The sequence below is a fragment of the Erpetoichthys calabaricus genome, chromosome 18 (assembly GCF_900747795.2).
Source record: "Erpetoichthys calabaricus chromosome 18, fErpCal1.3, whole genome shotgun sequence".
Lineage (NCBI taxonomy): Eukaryota > Metazoa > Chordata > Cladistia > Polypteriformes > Polypteridae > Erpetoichthys > Erpetoichthys calabaricus.
Window position 1 is genome coordinate 63,987,016 of NC_041411.2, and position 21,086 is coordinate 64,008,101.

At 39.7% G+C, this 21,086-nt stretch overlaps 1 protein-coding gene across 1 annotated transcript in view; it reads left to right on the top strand.

Annotated features, from left to right (window-relative positions):
• si:ch211-220i18.4 (SRSF protein kinase 2) overlaps positions 1 to 21,086 on the top strand; it is an 87,919-nt gene that overhangs the window by 38,667 nt on the left and 28,166 nt on the right. The window contains exons 7-9 of the mRNA XM_051921089.1: positions 13,267 to 13,417; positions 16,615 to 16,715; positions 19,510 to 19,617. Of these exons, the coding sequence (XP_051777049.1) occupies positions 13,267 to 13,417; positions 16,615 to 16,715; positions 19,510 to 19,617 (360 nt within the window). The remainder of the gene's footprint in view (positions 1 to 13,266; positions 13,418 to 16,614; positions 16,716 to 19,509; positions 19,618 to 21,086) is intronic.

The window sequence follows — 21,086 nt, forward strand, 5'->3', positions numbered from 1 at the left end:
AGGCGATTCAGACTACGAATGCTATGAATGTAATTACCCCGATCTACATGCTGTCAAATGAACGAACCACATGCCGTGGCGCAACGTTAGGGGCTTCGCCTCTAGCGCTGACGTCCGAGGTTCGATTCCCATAAGGGAGTGCAGTGAGTGTGTACGCCTGATGAGCCAAGAATTAGGGCGAAACACATGTCGCGTACTCTTTGCATTATTTGACAGTAAACTATTTTAACCATTCTATGATCTGCTTCTCGCAACTGAAAGAGGGCACTGTGGCGGATGTTAGCCAACTTGCTGACCAACCACAAGCGTTACCTGGTAGGTAACCACCCATACAATCAGATTGTGATTCAGACTACGAATGCCGTGAATGTAATATATATATATATATATATATATATATATATATATATATATATATATATATATATATATATATATATATATATATATATATATATATATATATATATATATATATATATATATATATATATATATATATATATATATATATATATATATATATATATATATATATATATGAGGGCGGCACGGTGGCACAGTGGGTAGCGCTGCTGCCTCGCAGTTGGGAGATCTGGGGACCTGGGTTCGATTCCCGGGTCCTCCCTGCGTGGAGTTTGCATGTTCTCCCCGTGTCTGCGTGGGTTTCCTCCGGGCGCTCCGGTTTCCTCCCACGATCCAAAAACATGCAGGTTAGGTGGATTGGCGATTCTAAATTGGCCCTAGTGTGTGCTTGGTGTGTGGGTGTGTTTGTGTGTGTCCTGCGGTGGGTTGGCACCCTGCCCGGGATTGGTTCCCTGCCTTGTGCCCTGTGTTGGCTGGGATTGGCTCCAGCAGACCCCCGTGACCCTGTTTGGATTCAGCGGGTTGGAAAATGGATGGATGGATGGATATATATATATATATATATATATATATATATATACTGTATATAGTGGGTATAGAAAAGAATCACCCCCTTTGAAATTATCCCGTTTTTTTTGCTTTACAGGCCTTAAATGAAAACACACACACAAAATATTTCTTCCCAGCTTTACTCACTCAATGCAACCAATAACATCCAAGTGAAAGATATCACAGCTACAGTTCAGAAAAATTATAAAAAATCAAAAACAAGACAGATTAATAAAGGATCACCCCCCAATGTCAATATTTTGTTGAACCACCTTTTGCTGTAATGACAGCCTTGAGTCTGTTGGGATACTTCTCTATCAGCTTTGCACATCTAGATTGAGCCCACTCAATATTTGCCCACTCTTCTTTACAGAACTGTTCAAGTTCGATCAAATTGAATGGTGAGTGTTGGTGGTCTGCTATCTTCAAATGTTTCCACAGATTTTCAATAGGATTTAGGTCTGGGCTCTGACTGGGCCACACGAGGACATTCACTTTTTTCTCCTTCAGCCACTGTGTGGTCAATTTTGCTGTGTGCTTCGGGTTGTTGTTGTGTTGAAAGGTGAACATTCTGCCCATCTTCAACTTTCTGGCAGAGGGTAGCAGGTTTTCCTCGAGAATTTGACGGTATTTTGCCCCATTTTTCCTTCTACCCTAACGAGAGCCCCAGGCCCTGTGGCAGAGAAACACCCCCACAACAAGATGCTGCCACCTCCATGCTTTACTGCAGGTATGGGGTGTTGTGAATGGTGAGCTGCATTGCATTTCCACCAGGTGTACCATTTGATTTTGGTGACCATAAGACCTTTTCCCACTTGGCATCAGAATCTTCAAGATGCATTCTGGCAAAGCTCAAATGAGCCTTAATGTGGCCTTTCTCGAGAAGTGGCTTTTTCCTTGCGACCCTCCCGAACAAGCCACAATTGTGGAGTGCTTGTTAAATTGTTGTCACATGCACACAATGACCACTCTTTGCCATAAAATCCTGTAACTCCTTCAAAGTGGCCATTGGCCTTTTGGTAGCCCCTCTTACCAGTTTCCCCCTTGTTCTTCCATCCAGTTTGGAGGGACGGCCGGATCCAGGGAGGGTCCTAGTAGTACCAAACACTTGCCATTTCTTTATTATGTATTTTACTGTGCTCCTTGGGATTGATAAAGCCTTTGAGATTTTTTGTATCCAACTCCTGCCTTATGTCTGTCCACAACTCTATCCCTGAGATCTTTTGAAAATGGCTCGCCACCCATAGTCTGTTGTTTGCTGTCAGTTGCACTACCAAGGAAGGGAATGAATGCTCCAGGAAGAGCTGTTTGTATGCTTCACTAATCACACTGATTACAACTGATCACAGGTGGAAGCCAGTAACCATGGTCTGCAATGGAAATGGTGGTTACTTACACCTGATTGTTTTTTATATTTTAAAATTCTTCTGAACTGTAGCTGTGATCTCTTTCACTTGGATGTTATAGACTGCATTGAGTAAGTAAAGCTGCAAAAAATATTAGTTTGTGTGTTTTCATTTAAGGCTGTAAAGCAACAAAAATGGGAATATTTCAAAGGGGGCGATTGTTTTCTATACCCACTGTATATACAGTATAAAAATCTCTATTATAATAAAAAAAATCCTGGGACGAGTCATGACTTTTTCAGAAAGTTACTTTCACGTCCCACGAGGCGAGACTTTGTGCCAAAAGATTTAACCACACCTGGGGCCAGAAATAAAAGACAAAAGTGTAGATGACAAAGTAGAACGTCATAAAGAATTCAAAAACTTTGGGGCGATACATATGCAAAGCAGGTTAGAGATAATGAAAGTACTAAAATTTGAAAGTCTCAAAAAAATGATAATAAAGATTGCATTTGCACAAACAAACAGAAATTATTACTCGGTGAAATAACGAACAGCGAAAAGAGATCGAATATATTCTTCAGATTTAAACTTTAAATCGGAGACTTGTAAATCATCTAATTCATGTTGCCATCAGGGAAAAATAGTGTTTCTTCCCAATCCACGAGAATTAAAAGATTTATTGTTTGGTGAAAGTGAAATCCACATACGCGATTGGCAGACACGTGAAGTGGCTGGCGCGTACCACAGGCCAGGGGGTTTGGCGAGCGAAGTGCCCTAGTATATTTATATATATAGAAATAAAATCCAATGTCTGTCTGTCTGTATTTCTGTCCACTTTTCACGAGAGAACTACTTTTTTCTATAATTTGCTTGACCATTTCGTTTGATTTTACGACTTCTCTCATCACACTAAGTATCATAGTTCGCTTGCGGTTCCGATTTATTTGCATGAATCCGAGAGAGACGCAGCAGGCCGAGTGGAGGGGAAGGGGCCCTCCTCACTCACGTGTCAGCCTCGGGGTGTAGCTTACCTCTGCTTAGCTAGCGAACGAGACATCTAGTTCACGGATTTACATCATTTTTTTTTTTTTAATTTGCTTGAACATTCCGGTTGATTTTGCAACTTCTCTCATCACACTAAGAATCATAGTTTGCTTGTAGTAACAATTTATTTTTTGCGGGCCGAGGAGAGGGGGAACGTGACTTCAGGAGCCGGGCAGGGCCCTTCTCACTGTCCTGTTTCACTAATGGGCGGAGCCACGGGGGATGGCTAGTATATATCACAGTACTGTGCAAAAGTTTTAGGCAGGTGTGAAAAAATGCTGTAAACAAAGAATGCTTTCAGAAATGGAAGTGTTAATCATTTATTTTCATCAATCAACAAAATGCAGTGAATGAACAAAAGAGAAATCTAAATCAAATCAATATTTGGTGTGACCACCCTTTGCCTTCAAAACAGCATCAATTCTTCTAGGTACACTTGCACACAGTTTTTGAAGGAACTCGGCTGGTAGGTTGTTCCAAACATCTTGGAGAACTAACCACAGATCTTCTGTGGATGTAGGCTTCCTCACATCCTTCTGTCTCTTCATGTAATCCCAGACACACTCGATGATGTTGAGATAAGGGCTCTGTGGGGGCCATACCATCACTTCCAGGACTTCTTGTTCTTCTTTACGCTGAAGATAGTTCTTAATGACTTTGGCTGTATGTTTGAGGTCGTTGTCCTGCTGCAGAATAAATTTGGGGCCAATCATACGCCTCCCTGATGGTATTGCATGATGGGTAAGTATCTGCCTGTATTTCTCAGCATTGAGAACACCATTAATCCTGGCCAAATCTCCAACTCCATTTGCAGAAATGCAGCCCCAAACGTTCAAGGAACCTCCACCATGCTTCACTGTTGCCTGCAGACACTCATTATTGTACCGCTCTCCAGCCCTTTGATGAACAAACTGCCTTCTGCTACAGCCAAATATTTCAAATTTTGACTCATCAGTCCAGAGCACCTGCTGCCATTTTTCTGCACCCCAGTTCTTACGTTTTCGTGCATACTTGAGTCGATTTGACTTGTTTCCACGTCTGAGGTATGGCTTTTTGGCTACAACTCTTCCATGAAGACCACTTCTGGCCAGATTTCTCCGGACACTAGATGGGTGTACCTGGGTCCCACTGGTTTCTGCCAGTTCTGAGCTGATGGCACTGCTGGACATCTTCCGATTTCGAAGGGTAGTAAGCTTGATGTGTCTTTTATCTGCTGCACTAAGTTTTCTTGGCCGACCACTGCGTCTATGATCCTCAGCGTTGCCCGTTTCTTTGTGCTTCTTTAAAAGAGCTTGAACAGCACATCTTGAAACCCCAGTCTGCTTTGAAATCTTTGTCTGGGAGAGACCTTGCTGATGCAGTAGAACTACCTTGTGTCTTGTTGCTGTGCTCAGTCTTGCCATGACATGAAACTGTCCTCCACAACCTCACCTTGGTAGCAGAGTTTGGCTGTTCCTCACCCAGTTTTAAGCCTCCTACACAGCTGTTTTTGTTTCAGTTAATGACTGTGTTTCAACCTACGTGTGACATTGATGATCATTTGCACCTGTTTGGTAGAATTGGTTGATCAGACACCTGACTAGAATCCTACAAAATCCCTGACTTTGTGCAAGTGGACCTATAAGAATTGATGCTGGTTTGAAGGCAAAAGGTAGTAACACCAAATATTGATTTGATTTAGATTTTTCTTTTGTTCGCTCACTTTGCATTTTGTAAATTGATAACAATAAACAATCATTATTTATATTTCTGAAAGCATTCTTTGTTTACAGCATTTTTTCACACCTGCCTAAAACTTTTGCACAGTACTATATGTGTATGTGCATGGGTGTGTGTGTGTGGGGGGGGGGGGGTCTTCTGCACTTGATTGGCCACTGTCCTTCCCATTTACAGTGTGGATTTGTCTGGACTTTCCACTATCCTGCACCACCTCAGTGGTCTCTTTGTCCCTGGCATTATATTGTTTTGTGTTTCCCTAGTTTATATTTTTTTCCTTTCTTCATTTTTGCTGTTTTTTGTAAAGCATTATTTTTTCATGTGTTTATTGTTAATTATCTATTTTTGGTTAATGTTGTTGTGTTTATTTACCATTTAAAATCTATGCATTGTGCTTGTGGTTTCCTTGTGTTTTGTGGACGCCTTGATGTCACCACTGAAGAGTGTCCCTCAGCCTTTATATTGCAGGGCTGGAGAGCAGATCTTTTAGTTGATCACTGACATTTGTGAGTATTGTTCTTCTGGATTCTGGATATTGTGTTTTTCTGTTCTGTGGCTTTCCTTTTTGGACTTGTTTGCTGTGTGTTTCCTCTTTAGACATTTTTGTTCTTTTGTGGTTGAATATAAAATACAGTAATCCCTCTTCCATCGCGGGGGTTGCGTTCCAGAGCCACCTGCGAAATAAGAAAATCCGCGAAGTAGAAACCATATGTTTATATGGTTATTTTTATATTGTCATGTTTGGGTCACAGATTTGCGCAGAAACACAGGAGGTTGTAGAGAGACAGGAACGTTATTCAAACACTGCACACAAACATTTGTCTCTTTTTCAAAAGTTTAAACTGTGCTCCATGACAAGACAGAGATGACAGTTCTGTCTCACAATTAAAAGAATGCAAACATATCTTCCTCTTCAAAGGAGTGAAGCAAAAAAATCAATAGGGCTGTTTGCTTTTAAGTATGCGAAGCACCGCGGCACAAAGCTGTTGAAGGCGGCAGCTCACACCCCCTCCGTCAGGAGCAGAGAAAGAGAGAGAGAGAGAGACAGAGTTTGTTTTTCAAGCACAAATCAATACGTGCCCTTCGAGCTTTTAAGTATGCGAAGCACAGTGCAGCATGTCGCTTCAGGAAGCAGCTGCACAGAAGGTAGCAATGTGAAGATAATCTTTAAGCATTTTTAGATGAGCGTCCGTATCATCTAGGTGTGCGAACAGCCCCCCTGCTCAATCCCCCTACGTCAGGATCAGAGAAAGTCAGCGCAAGAGAGAGAGGGAGAAAAGTAAGTTGGGTAGCTTCTCAGCCATCTGCCAGTAGCGTCCCTTGTATGAAATCAACTGGGCAAACCAACTGAGGAAGCATGTACCAGAAATTAAAATACCCATTGTCCGCAGAAACCCGCGAAGCAGCGAAAAATCCGCGATATATATTTAAATATGCTTACATATAAAATCCGCGATGGAGTGAAGCCGCGAAAGGTGAAGCACGACATAGCGAGGGATTACTGTATATCTTTCATTGATACAGATTCCTTGTTGGACGGGTCTCTCTAGTCAAAGATTTCCTTTCCCTAGAGAGGAATTTGTTGATATATTTTGGTTTAGTACATTTTTGAAGGCAAATCTCCTTTTTGAGCATGTGTAGGCCGATGCTTCCCTGTGGAGTTTGGGGTCATGCTGCATGGGGTGAAGCCTATTTCCAGAGCTGGGTAGAGTAGCCAAAAATTGTACTCAAGTAAGAGTAGCGTTACTTCAAAATAATATTACTCAAGTAGAAGTAAAAAGTAGTCATCCAAAAAATGACTCAAGTAAGAGTAAAAAAGTATTTAGTGAAAAGACTACTCAAGTATTGAGTAACTGTTTGAACATTCTAAATTATTTATATTTTAGAAATGTTGTAATAAGACAGACAAAAATATAAAATAATGTGCAAATTCTGCTATTTCCAAATAATACAAAATGAGTACAAATAAATAACATCTTTACAAAATAAAGATACACAAATAACACAAAGTTCCAAATCTCAGTTTTTCACAACAAAGCTTTTGAAGCCAATACCTACAGTAGGTAACATGTATGTTTGAACAGTGTAAACTACTTACGTTGAGAAGATGACCTAATCCATAAAGCCGTGTCACTCTCTGTAGGCGCAATTGCACAACCGCGGGGAGTTAATAAGGTAGTTTGAGTGAGTCACACCTGCACGTGCGGGTGCGATCGTTCTCAATTGTTTCATTGGCTTTCTGCAGCATGTGATTAAGGCCCACGGAGATGGGAGTGTATATATACGGGTCGGCACAAAAAACAAAAAGAAGGGGGAATCAAAGTAAAGGAGAAAAGGAAAGAGTCTGTAGGGGACCGACATCGTCACACACTTGCCCTCCAAATAGCACAGCTGATAGAAAATAACATTAGAACAATGCAGCTTGTGCACGTACAAGAAGTCTCACTTTACCTTGACTGTCCGTGTCTGTGCATGTTTGGTTAAAACCTGCTTGTTCTTCACTCAGTGAAGTGATGGTTAAGCTTCAGCAGCAGTTGGCTCTCAAGGTTCTAGCAGTGAACAGGAGCCCTGCGTGCCTAAAAGTCTCTCACAGGCTGCTGACGCAGGAAGTTTGTGTGTGGTCATGTGACTGCATGGCTACATCTGATTGGTGAAACGGAGTCATGTGATTATTGTTGCTATGTCTGATTGTTGAAACAGTCATGCAGTAGATCCACTGGCGACTTCTCTGTGGCAAAAATGCTGCATATCTAATAGATAGATAGATAGATAGATACTTTATTAATCCCAGGGGGAAATTCACATACTCCAGCAGCAAAAAATATTAAATTAAAGAGTAATAAAAAATGCAGGTAAAAAACAGACAATAACTTGAATAATGTTCAACGTTTACCCCCTCTGGTGGAATTGAAGAGTCGCATAGTTTGGTGGAGGAATGATCTTCTCAGTCTGTCAGTGGAGCAGGACAGTGACAGCAGTCTGTCGCTGAAACTGCTCCTCTGTCTGGAGATGACACTGTTTAATGGATGTAGTGGATTCTCCATAATTGATAGGAGCCTGTTGAGTGCCCGTTGCTCTGCTACGGATGTCAAACCGTCCAGCTCTATGCCAACAATAGAGCCTGCCTTCCTCACCAGTTTGTCCAGGCGTGAGGCATCCTTCTTCTTAATGCTGCCTCCCCAGCACACCACTGCGTAGAAGAGGGCACTCGCCACAACTGTCTGATAGAACATCTGCAGCATCTTACTGCAGATGTTGAAGGATGCCAGTCTTCTAAGGAAGTACAGGTGGCTCTGTCCTTTCTTGCACAGAGAATCAGTATTGGCAGTCCAGTCCAATTTATCGTCCAGCTGCACTCCCAGGTATTTATAGGTCTGCACCCTCTTCACACAGTCACCTCTGATGATCACGGGGTCCATGAGGGGCCTGGGTCTCCTAAAATCCACCACCAGTTCCTTGGTTTAATGTTTAATGTTTAATAACGAGTCGAGTGTTGCCCAATGTAGCGGAGTAAGAGTAGCGTTTGTTCTTCACAAATGTACTCAAGTAAAAGTAAAAAGTACGGTGCAGTAAAACTACTCTTAGACGTACAATTTTTTTTAAAAAGTTACACAAGTAAATGTAACGGAGTAAATGTAACTCGTTACTACCCACCTCTGCCTATTTCTAGGCAGACCCTGACCTGGATTATGGATCTTTTTCTAAGCTTCACAAACGTTTGCTTTATTAGGAGCACTTGATTCATAACAAATATATACAATCATGTTCAAGAATTTGATTTATAGATAGATAGATAGATAGATAGATACTAGCCTACTTCGGTACCTTTTCTCGATAATAGAGGGATTTTTTTGAAAACCAGGACAAAACGCACCCCAGGAATTGTGACAATCTTTCCAGAACAAATGCTTAAAAAAGATCATTTTTTTCAGAAAACCATGAGGAGTGGAAGTCATATATGCAGAGTGATCAGAAATCAGTTAGCGTAGTTGAGATTCATGTTTCTGTGGAGTCATTGGTTGACTTCTTTGTTTTACTGTTTTTTTTTTTTTTTCTCTCTTCTGCTTTCAGCACCAGCCTGCTGTGTCTCAGTCTCTCATGAGTGAAGCGTAACCAAGCAACTGCCTTTCCAATATCTGGCAATAAAATTCATTCTGCATGTTTGGTACATTTCTGTTTTCCATCTTTGACTCCAAATCAATGAGTTGATTAACAAACAAAAAAAAAAGATTTTGAATAGTATGAATGATGGACATCTGCTAAAGGTACATTTTCTTGGCTTTGTAAAGAATTTATAGTGATCCGTGGTGCAAATTGAAACAAGCTTTTTTTTTTTTTTTTGGATGGCCTTTTCCTTTTCATGCTGTTTTTTCTGAATGCTCTTTTCAAATGAAACGGAAGTCCTGTAGGCGTTTTGCTACAGTGTGCTGCAGGAACTTCAGAGATGCTTATTTAAACCACTACTGACAGCTTGACAAAATGTCTCTTTTCAATTTGCTGAGGCACATTAATAACCTACCAGTTCTTTTAAAATAGTTTTAAATATATTGAGGGATATTGTGGACTGCACTGCGGTTACCAAAGCTGCTTCACTGCTGTAGGAGAGTGAATACAGCTTGCTCAATGGTTTTGTGGAGTTTACACATTCTCCCTGTGTCTCTGTGGAGTTTTCCAGGGATGTGGATGCCAGGTGACTTTCCGAGTGTGGATGTACAGGTAATGTGCCCAGTAATGGCTTGGTGTTTTCTCCAGGGTTAGCTCCTGCCTTGTGCTCCATGTTAACATGGCATTCCTTGGTCACTGTAATTGTCAATTACATGAAAAAGGTTTGAAGACAGTTTAAAAATTGATAGGTTCTTGAAATATATAAACTCATTTTTAATTTTTCCTGCTCTCAGAGTAATAAGATGAAAGCACCTATATAATGTGCGTACACCTTTATCCCAGCAGTAGTCTGTCACTATGGAGCAAGAAGCATAAACTGTTTGCTGGAGAAACGGCCTATAAGAGAAGTTAAGAAAGCAGATAGATAGATAGATAGATAGATAGATAGATAGATAGATAGATAGATAGATAGATAGATAGATAGATAGATAGATAGATAGATAGATAGATAGATAGATAGATAGATAGATAGATAGATAGATAGATATGAAAGGCACTATATAATTCATAGATAGATAGATAGATAGATAGATAGATAGATAGATAGATAGATAGATAGATAGATAGATAGATAGATAGATAGATAGATAGATAGATAGATAGATAGATATGAAAGGCACTATATAATTCATAGATAGATAGATAGATAGATAGATAGATAGATAGATAGATAGATAGATAGATAGATAGATAGATAGATAGATAGATATGAAAGGCACTATATAATTCATAGATAGATAGATAGATAGATAGATAGATAGATAGATAGATAGATAGATAGATAGATAGATAGATAGATAGATAGATAGATAGATAGATAGATAGATATGAAAGGCACTATATAATACATAGATAGATAGATAGATAGATAGATAGATAGATAGATAGATAGATAGATAGATAGATAGATAGATAGATAGATAGATAGATAGATAGATAGATAGATAGATAGATATGAAAGGCACTATATAATTCATAGATAGATAGATAGATAGATAGATAGATAGATAGATAGATAGATAGATAGATAGATAGATAGATAGATAGATAGATAGATAGATATGAAAGGCACTATATAATTCATAGATAGATAGATAGATAGATAGATAGATAGATAGATAGATAGATAGATAGATAGATAGATAGATAGATAGATAGATAGATAGATAGATAGATAGATAGATAGATAGATAGATAGATAGATGCTTTATTAATCCCAAGGGGATTAATAAATAACCTTTATTATAAACAACCTTTATTTATAAAGAGGGCAGAAGGAAAGCCTCACATGCACACTTGAGTCTGAATTGTTAATAGTGATTGTTTGCAGCATCAGGACATGCTGCAGCATCACAACGTGAGAGATAATTGGGTGACCCTCGAGAGCATCTATGGGTACTGGATGCAGAAACCCAGAAACCGTATAATTCAATGCCTGCTCTGACAGTAGCGCTGGTCTTTTGTTTGACTGTCCTGATCTGCGGATCATTTGTGTAGCAGTGAGGAAAGAGTAAGGGGTTTCAGATTAGACCACCGAGTTATTAGTAGGAGCGGAGGTGATAGCTGAGGAGAACAGGTGGTGAGAAGTGGGTTTATTTGACCTTTGGATTATTTTTGTTTCTTTGTGGAATAACTTCCTGAATTTTTTATATAGTCTTTTGAAGCAAGAAAACGTTTTCTTTTTCACTTCGCTGCATAGCTCTTGGATGGTGCAGATATACACGGTGTAAATAGTCCTTACTTTTTCATTTGTGCATTTATTCTTTTTGTGTGTATTTGACTGTGTTGGATATATATGTGCGTGACACTGATTTTTGCTTATCGTTTCTATATTGACATTTACTGTAATAAGGACAGCTGTTGTTTTTGCACCTCAAAGCATATCTGTGTTTTTCACTCACTCCTGGTTTCTGGTGTGAGAGATGGCCAGCAGCTGAACCTTATGGACACTGCCTCCCCAAAATGCTAGATGGCAGATCCCCTGGAGTGTAGTGGTGCCTCAGATTCCCACAGGGCATCCTGGGACTTGGAGTTCGGTTGCTCGGCCCTGTTGGGTACCGTGGGTCCCACCAGGGGGAGCTGTGAAAGGACAGGAGGAGTCATACTTCCTCCATAGCCCGGAAGTATTCCCAATTCACGAGGATGGAAGCCCCAAACTAGTCAAGTACTTCATCTGACCCATGGATTGAAGGACAGAAGCACTTCCGGGTCAAGAACTATATAAAGGACTGCTGGAGACCCAGCAAGCGAGCCAGAATCCAGGTGGAGGTGGACAAGACTTGCTGGGAGGTGTGGAGGAGAAAGAGTATTGTGTTTATTATTGTATCTAGTGATTACTTGCCTATTTATTTTTGGCTGTGGTGCTTAGGGCACTATTAATAAGAAGAAAAAGTATTAAAATACTTCATAGTGCTTTTATCCTGTGGTCTGAGCATCTGTCTGTGGGGTTTAAAGGGGCAACAGTGAACCCTTGCATCTTACACTGGTCAGTTATGAGCTACAAGATGCCCAGGGTTTAACGTGTGCAAAGGTTCAAGAGGATGGGGCATCACAATGACATTGGGTGTTCGCTTCCCGGTTCCTCCCTGTATGGATAGCGCTTTGAGTACTGAGAAAAGTGCTATATAAATGTAATGAATTATTATTATTATTATTATTATTATTATTATTATTATTATTATTAAATAAGTCAAGTTAGATAGAAATTAAATGGATTACAGAAGAAGAAAAAGGGGTGAACTTGGATTAAAATGAGTTCAAATGGGAGTAGGCTAACAAGTGCTGTTCTGGAGAGCTGATCCAATATATTTGATGTATGGGCCTGAATCCCAGACACTCTGTAGAGACTGTATAGGCGTTTATGTTTATTTTATGTTTTATTTTTCTTGGTGGTCCGGTTTTCCTCCCATATTCCAAAGATGTTTGTTTTAAGTTAACTAACTGGAATCTTCAATTTGGCCCCCTATGACTGGGTGTGTGTGAGTGTGGGTGTGCTCTGCAATAGACAAATGTTCTAGTCAGGGCCCTCTCCCACTTTGTGACCCTGGATTGGAATCGTGTGATAGAAAAGTTTTCAGTTTAAGCAAAAGAAGAATTAAGAGTTGACGTGATTGAAGTGTTTAAAATCATGAAGGGAATTAGTCCAGTGGATCGAGACCGTTATTTTAAAATGAGTTCATCAAGAACACGGGGACACAGTTGGAAACTTGTTAAGGGGAAATTTCACACAAACATTAGGAAGTTTTTCTTTACACAAACAATGATGGACACTTGAAATAAGTGACCAAGAAGCGTGGTAGACAGTAAGACATTGGGGACTTTCAAAACACGACTTGACGTTATTTTAGAAGAATTAAGTGGATAAGACTGGCGAGCTTTGTTGGGCTGAATGGCCTGTTCTCGTCTACGTTGTTCTACTGTTCTGAATTGGATGGATGGATGCGTTCTACTTCATTGTTTTTTATATAACTATATGATATACTCTATAATTTTTCACTGATAAAGATTTTTTTTTGTTCTTATGTTTCCCTTTCTATTGTTAATCATGTAGCTTTCTTTTCCTCCCTGTCTCTGTTAGGTTCTTCAGGGATTAGACTACCTACACAGCAAGTGTAAGATAATCCACACTGATATTAAACCTGAAAACATTCTCCTGACTGTCAGAGAACAATGCCTGAGTCCTCAAGGATGGAGCAATGTAGGTGGACGCCAAAGGGAGTGCATACAAGGTACAAGGCAAACAGAGTACGGCTCTGTGTTATGATGTCAGCTAATCTCCTAAAAACTGAAACACTTCTCACACAAAGTCACTCCCTGAATGCTTATAGTTTAACTCTCAAAAAGGAAAAACACTGATGTCTGAAATTGGCCAGAAAGAAAAACAAAATTAGTGTTAGGCTCTTCTATCAAATTGGAAATATTTTCAGAGTTTACCTTTTCGTTATCTGTAGGTCTAATGATATTCCTCATAATATGAGGGAAAATGAAGAAGTAAAAGCATTTTTAAAATTACACAATAACTGCAACAAATAGAAGATGACGCAATACAACACTTTGCAATGGCTTATGGGTAGTGTGGCGCTCTGCTCTTAGTCTAGTTCAGGGGTCGGCAGCCCGCGGCTCTGGAGCCACATGCGGCTCTTCAGCCTCCTTGTAGTGGCTCCCTTTGGCCTTGACAAAAAAATAAAAACCATGAAAATGAATAATGGCAATTTCTTAATTTAACTTGTATTTATATATATATATATATATATATATATATATATATATATATATATATATATATATATATATATATATATATATATATATATGTTTATTTACTACTACTACTACTGTTATACATTTTAACATCTAATTTAGAGAGTTTAATTCTGCGTGGACAGAAGCATTTGCCTTCAACGCCACCAACGCTGGCTTACCGGTGTGCTTAATATGTGGCGATAAATTATCGAACAACAAAAAATGTAACGTTGAAAGACATTTTCAAAACAAGCACTCAGCATTCACTGAAAAATACCCAAGTGAAGATAAGCGAAAGAGAGCAATTTCAGAACTGCAACGGAAAGCTGAACAGAGCAAACATACTTTCAAAAAGTGGATCACTTCTACACAGTCAACTACAGCTGCTAGTTTTGTGGCAGCTCAAGAGATCGTAAGGAGGGGTAAGCCATTCACAGACGGAGAATACATGAAAGAATCATTCATAAAAATATCAGAGCATCTATTCTCCGACTTTAAAAACAAACGGGAAATTGTTCAGAAAATGCAAGCTGCATTTAGAGAAAGATTCAGTGAGTTCAGAAAGGAAAAACACACACTCTCTCCTTCCCTGTCACACCCCTGGACATCGACCCATCCCTGCTGAACACATCCGCATTCACAGGAGTAAGCCCGATCTAGAAATTGAACTGGACGACATAGCAGATAAAGATTAATGGGTGTCCAAGTTCAAATGCCTGACAGCGGATCTTGAAGAAGTCACCCGTCAGAAGGCTACTCTCGCTAAAGAGCACAAATGGAGTGATATTGAAAACCTCCCCAAACCCAACAAATTTGTTTTCGACACATGGAGTGCCATTCCCGAAACGTATATGAACATGAAAAAATATGCATTTGGAGTCCTGTCCAACTTTGGCTCAACATACTTAAGTGAGCAAGTTTTCTCAAGCATGAACTTCATAAAGTCCAAATATCGCTCCCGCCTCACACATGAGAGCCTGCAGTCCTGTGTGAAGGTCAAAGTCATATTGTACAGCCCCAACATAGAGATGATCAGCAGCGAACTTCAGAAACAGAAGTCACTTTAAACAGGTGACAACAATAGCATTTAATAAGCTATTATTTTTCAGAAAAACAAAACACATTCATTTCGGACCCTGAGCTGATGTAGGTTTTTTTGTATGTTCAGGTGCTTCAGTTGATTCAGCACACTGAAATGGAATTTGATGTTTACTTTTTTAAAGCTGCTAAGCTACAGCTAAATGTTTTATTTATATTAAAGTGGGCTAGTTTTTATTTTAATTTTACACAGGTATAGGAAGGACCCAAATAGGCCTGCATAGTTCAGTTTAATTTATTTCAAAGTAGCCCTACACATGCACACTGCACTTCTGTTTGTTGTATTCCGTGGTTGTAACATGTAAAATCTTAAAAAAGATGAAAACTTTTAAAAGTTTATCAGCTGTGTTATGTTTTGCGGCTCCAGACTATTTTTCTTTGGAGGAAGAGTGGGCAAAATGGCTCTTTTGATAGTGAAGGTTGCAGACCCCTGGTCTAGTTGAAGTCAAGGTCAAATGAACACGGACACTCCACCATTTTGAACAACCCGTGAGGGAGTGAAACCTGCTGAAATTTACCCAAGCCCATTTTGAACTAATACATTTTTACTTTTTGGAATTATTTATTAGTTTTATGTGTTTCATTAATTTTCCCCACTGATCCTTAGAGTGTTTTAGAATGTATATTAATTCAGTTGCAGTGAAATAAAATTTTATGACATTGCTCAAGAATTGGACATACAGTAATCCCTCACTTATCGCGGGAGATAGGTTCCAAGGCTGACCGCGATAACTGAATTTCCGCGAAGTAGGGACACTATATTTATTTAATTATTTAACGTGTATTTGGACGTTTTTAAACCCTCCCTGTATTGTTTACAACCCACCATTTACTCTATTAATAACAGGGACAACTGCTAAGCAATATGAAATTGGTAGATAAGTTTACACTTACTGTATAGCGAAGTACATGTAGCAGCTTGTAGGCGGTCATGACGTTGTCGACCTTGTTGCAAAGATTCCTAAAGCAGATTCCATCCAGACTACTGCCTTATCACGTCCACTTGCAACTCGTTTTGCGCCCTGGTTAAAGGACACTGTGGCCGTAGATCTTATATGCTTTTCCTCCTTTTTAAATAAAAAGAATCGTGGACTCATTGATGCTGTAATGGTGTCCTGCAGCGGTGTAGCTGTTCCCTTCCTTCAACATATCCAAAACTTTTACCTTTTCTGCAATCATTTGCATCTTCTGTTGGCGCTTGGACACGGCCCCTGAAGCAGTAGCACGTTAATGCTGAATGAGTGAGATGAGACTTCCTGGTTAATGCAACACTCCGTCACTGAGCCAATCAGCAGCACACAGGAACTTAACTGCGTGCTCTGATTGGGTAGCTTCTCAGCCATCCGCTAACAGCATCTCTTGTATGAAATCAACTGGGCAAACCAACTGAGGAAGCAAGTAAAAAGACCCATTGCCCGCAGAAACCCGCGAAGCAGCGAAAAATCCGCGTTATGTATTTAGATATGCTTACATATAAAATCCGAGAAGTCGTGAATCCGCGAAAAGTGAACCGCGAAGTAGCGAGGGATTACTGTATTCTAAAGAACATAATTTGTACAAAAATGTTCATTTTTCTTCTTTCTAGACACTTTTCCTTGTGACAATCTCCACTTCAAGCACTCTATGTCTGGTAGAGAAGAACAAATAAAGGTGAAAATTGCAGACTTTGGCAGTTCCTGTTGGGTGGTAAGTGAAACTGTTTAAAAAATATCTGCTGCCAGATTCCACGGAATGTTCTTTATTTGTTTAGTGCAGGGCCAGAGTGGGAAGCTGATTCAGGCCGGGAATCCCAAGTCTAACCCAGGCCAGGCCACACAACACACATCGGTTTTCTTGTACAGGCGCAGACTCAAAAAAAACAACAAACACCATTTTGTCTTGGAAGGTTTTATGAATGAGGAGACAGTAGATTCAGCTTTTACACATCCATTTCACGCTTAAATATTAGTCTCGAGACAACCTCTGATAAAGTGTGGAACAACACTTCATAAATAAATAAACCATGTAGTTCTATAATATTTATATCAAAACAAATGTGCAAAAAGCACTGAACCACAAAAAGTAGTTGTCAGCGGAATCCCCAGTGCAGAGATTATGTGTGCAGTTTCAACTGGGAGTCTGGAATCAGCACAGCCGAGTCGCTGTCCGTGTCTGGATAGTAATGCTGAATACTCGTCCACAAAGTTTGAAGTGTTGGTCAAAAAAGACCACTTTGAATTTGACAAAATACTCAAAAAATGGCTCAGTGCCACAGAATTCTGTCTAGCATTTTTTAAAGAATGCACTTAGTAAACAAGAAACGATGAAACATTTTGCGCAGCCTATTCAGTCACTCTGGCATCAGGTTTAACTTTTTAATATAAAAATATTAAAATAAAAAGACATGTTCATTAACAAACATCATGAAATAAAGAACAGCAGGTACATTTAAAAACATAAATCATCCCACTCACATACATGTTTCATTAATAAAAAAAATGTAAAAAAATAAAACATTTTGTGTAGCCTATTCAGTCACTCCTTCACTATAGCTCTAAGGTATGACTGTCTGTGCGCGAGAGACGCACTTTAAAAATATTAAAATAAAGTAAAAGTAAGACACGTTCATTAACAAACTTATCATGAAATAAAGAACAACAGGTACATTTAAAAACACAAATCATTCCACTCACATACATGTTTCATTAATAAAAAAAATAAAATAAAACATCTCGTGTAGCCTTTTCAGTCACTATGAGGGAAAAAGGAAGAAAAACGTTAAAAATGTGACAATATGCTACACTTCATTACAATTTGAAACAAAATAAAACAAAATAAATACCCAGTAACAAATACCAAAACCCATACAATATCCAAATACAAAGTATATTATAAACTTTTAAACAATCTTCATATATAACTTTAATCACAAAAGCTCCAGACGTACGCACCTCTCATCATAGCGCTCCTGTTTAACTGTCAGAGTGCGAGACGCAAGTGAATTCAGAACTTGACTTGAACAAAAACAAAAAATCTTCCAACCAGAACTCCAATGTTAAACCGAAATGATTTGTGCCCAGTGCAGAGCAATAACGCCTGCTCGTTTTCCAGTATAATCACGTTGTATAATTTCACCATTAGTTTATTTCACTGGTTGCTCTGAATGTGAGGCCAGGCTAGGCAGCAGGCCACTGGGAAAGCTCCCGCTGATTGTAAACGTCAATCCACCTCTGTCATTTAAAAGGACACAGATTTGTAACAATTTATAAATATAGCATTACTTTTATTTTTGTGCAAATGACTAACAAACAAAAAATGTTCTATGCACAGCTAATCAACAGCATTAGATTAGATTAGATTAGATTAGATTAGATTAGATTAGATTAGATTAGATTAGATTAGATTAGATTAGATTAGATTAGATTAGATTAGATTAGATTTTGTTTGTTCAGGATATGCCGTAGTGCAAGTCAAGGGTGGTTATGCTAAAGTTGTATAACGCAATAGTGAGGCCTCACCTGGAGTGCTGTCTTTAGTTTTGTCCTACATATTACAAAAAAAGACGTAGCAGCACCAGAAAGAGTCCAGCAAACAGTGACAAGACTGATTCTGGGACGGCGAAGTATGAGCTATAAGGAGAGACTGAAGGAATTGAACCTTTTCAGTTTAAGGCAACAGAGATTTAGAGGTGACAAGATCGATGTGTTAAAAATTCTGAAGGGATTTAGTACAATAGTTCCCAGCTGTTAAATATTTCAACTAGAACACAAGGACAAAGCTGGAAACTTGTTAGGGGCAGATTTCACCCAAATGTTAGTAGGTGTTTCTTCACATAGATAACCTGGACACATGGAATAAATTACTAGGTAGTGTGACGGAGAATAACACTTTAGGGCCCCTCAGATCTTAACTTGGTATTCTAAAAAAAATTCTTAGAACTAGAGGTTGGGAGCATGCGCTGATAGTGGAAATAAATTCTGAGTCACATAAGTGAAAGTAGCTTGTCTAAATGCTTCGACTGAACAGAAATACAGGTGTTTGCATAAAAAAAAAATCTAATCCTCTGCTGATGTAAATACCAAAGAAGCATTTTATTAAACAATCAATGGATTACTGGAGGGTGGCGCAGTGGTAGCACTGCTGCCTCGCAGTAAGGAGACATGGGTTCGCTTCCCGGGTCCTCCCTGCGTGGAGTTTGCATGTTCTCCCCGTGTCTGCGTGGGTTTCCTCCCACAGTCCAAAGACATGTAGGTTCGGTGCATTGGCAATTCTAAATTGTCCCTAGTGTGTGCTTGGTGTGTGTGTGCCCTGTGGTGGGCTGGCGCCCTGCCCAGGGTTTGTTCCTGCCTTGCGCCCTGTGCTGGATGGGATTGGCTACAGCAGACCCCCCCGTGACCCTGTGTTAGGATATAGAGGTTTGGAAAATGACTGACTGACTGGATTAATGGAGGCGTTAGTTTTGTTTTCTTCTTTGTTTAATCACAGCTTTCCTTTCCATCAGTACAAGCATTTTTCTGATGAGATCCAGACTCGGCAGTACCGTTCCCTGGAGGTTCTCATTGGAGCGGGCTACAACACTGCAGCAGATATCTGGAGTACAGCTTGCATGGTAGGATATTCCTCCTTATAGAGCGTACTTGTCATGCTTTACACATTATGGTTAAACTCTTTGAAGCTGTTACCATCTCCAATTAAGATGATTTCTTGCACTGGAAAAAATACTGATCTGCACTATGCACCCTTGTTTGGATCGATCGTCTGGTGTGTCGATTGTTTATTGATGCAATGGAGATACGACCTATCAGAGTTTTCTTCAAATGACTGAAGTCGTCCTCAAGTTCTGAACACTGTTAACGTCATGTCACATTAGAGTGATTTTCGGAGGCAGATGGCAATGCGCTCCCATGAAGCCAGTCCCGTAATGTGACATACCCAACGACTCATTCCAACTACAGTAGGCTGCGATTCGCTCCAACAAAATCATACAGGCTTGATTTAATCTTTAGTCATAGGGGCCTGCTTGTGTGCATGAGTGCTGACAACCAGTGAATGTTCATCCAGAAATATAGTGCATGTAGTCCAGCAAAGATGAATAAGGAACACAGGTGTTTGGGACTTCACAAGCAGAAGAGAAGCTCATCTGTCTGGTCTCGAGTTTTATGTACCACCACAGAATGGAAGAAATGAAAAAATTGCAGCTGAGCTCGCTGTACCTGTTACCCCGGTAGTACAGAACCATCAGACAGCATGTTATTGGGCGAGCACAACTGTGCAGGAAGGTAGGCACATAGATGATAAATTTGACATGCCAAGCAATTTTCAGTCATGTAAATCTGACATGGTCCAGTGAGAAAATCAGCAACAGCAGTTGGCAGGTCCGACAACAGCTGGAAGTTTTGTAATGTGACATCAGCTTTAGACAGAGTTAAACATTTAATATGACTGTATATTTAGCAGATGTCTTCTCCGAGGCAGCTTAAAAAATGAAGGAACATTACAACACTTCACTTCCTTTTTATTTACAACTAAAACACAGAGGTGTTAAGCAACTTGCCAAGGGTCACACCTGACTTGTCATCTGAGGAAATGACAGCCTTTTGCTTTTAAGACCAATGCCTGACCATCACATCTCACTCCCTGACAGCCTGTATGCACGGCCTCATCCACCATCCACGTCCTGTTTCAAATAGCCGCACCTCTTATTTTTGACCAGCCCATGACAGTGATCAAATTGGAGCCGTGCCCCTTATTTAACACTTACATAAAAGGCATTAACAGTTGTGCCACTTTGAAGAGCCTGGTATGCTAAAAGACACAGGAGTGATCACTGTTTGTGTGTACAGAAATAGCGTGTTTCATTATACAAAATTAACACAAGGAGTCACATAAGGAGAACTGTAGAAACAAAGTTAAACACAAAAAAAAGGCTGCATCTCCACTGGGTCTACAGAAACACGATTCGGGTCCCTGGCTAACAGGCTGAGTGTCAAGTACATTTTTAAATACAATTGAAGTTCCAAATCTCCTTGTCTGGCTTTCCTCGTCTGGCACTACAAGTCTGATCCTTGGCTCCAAGCT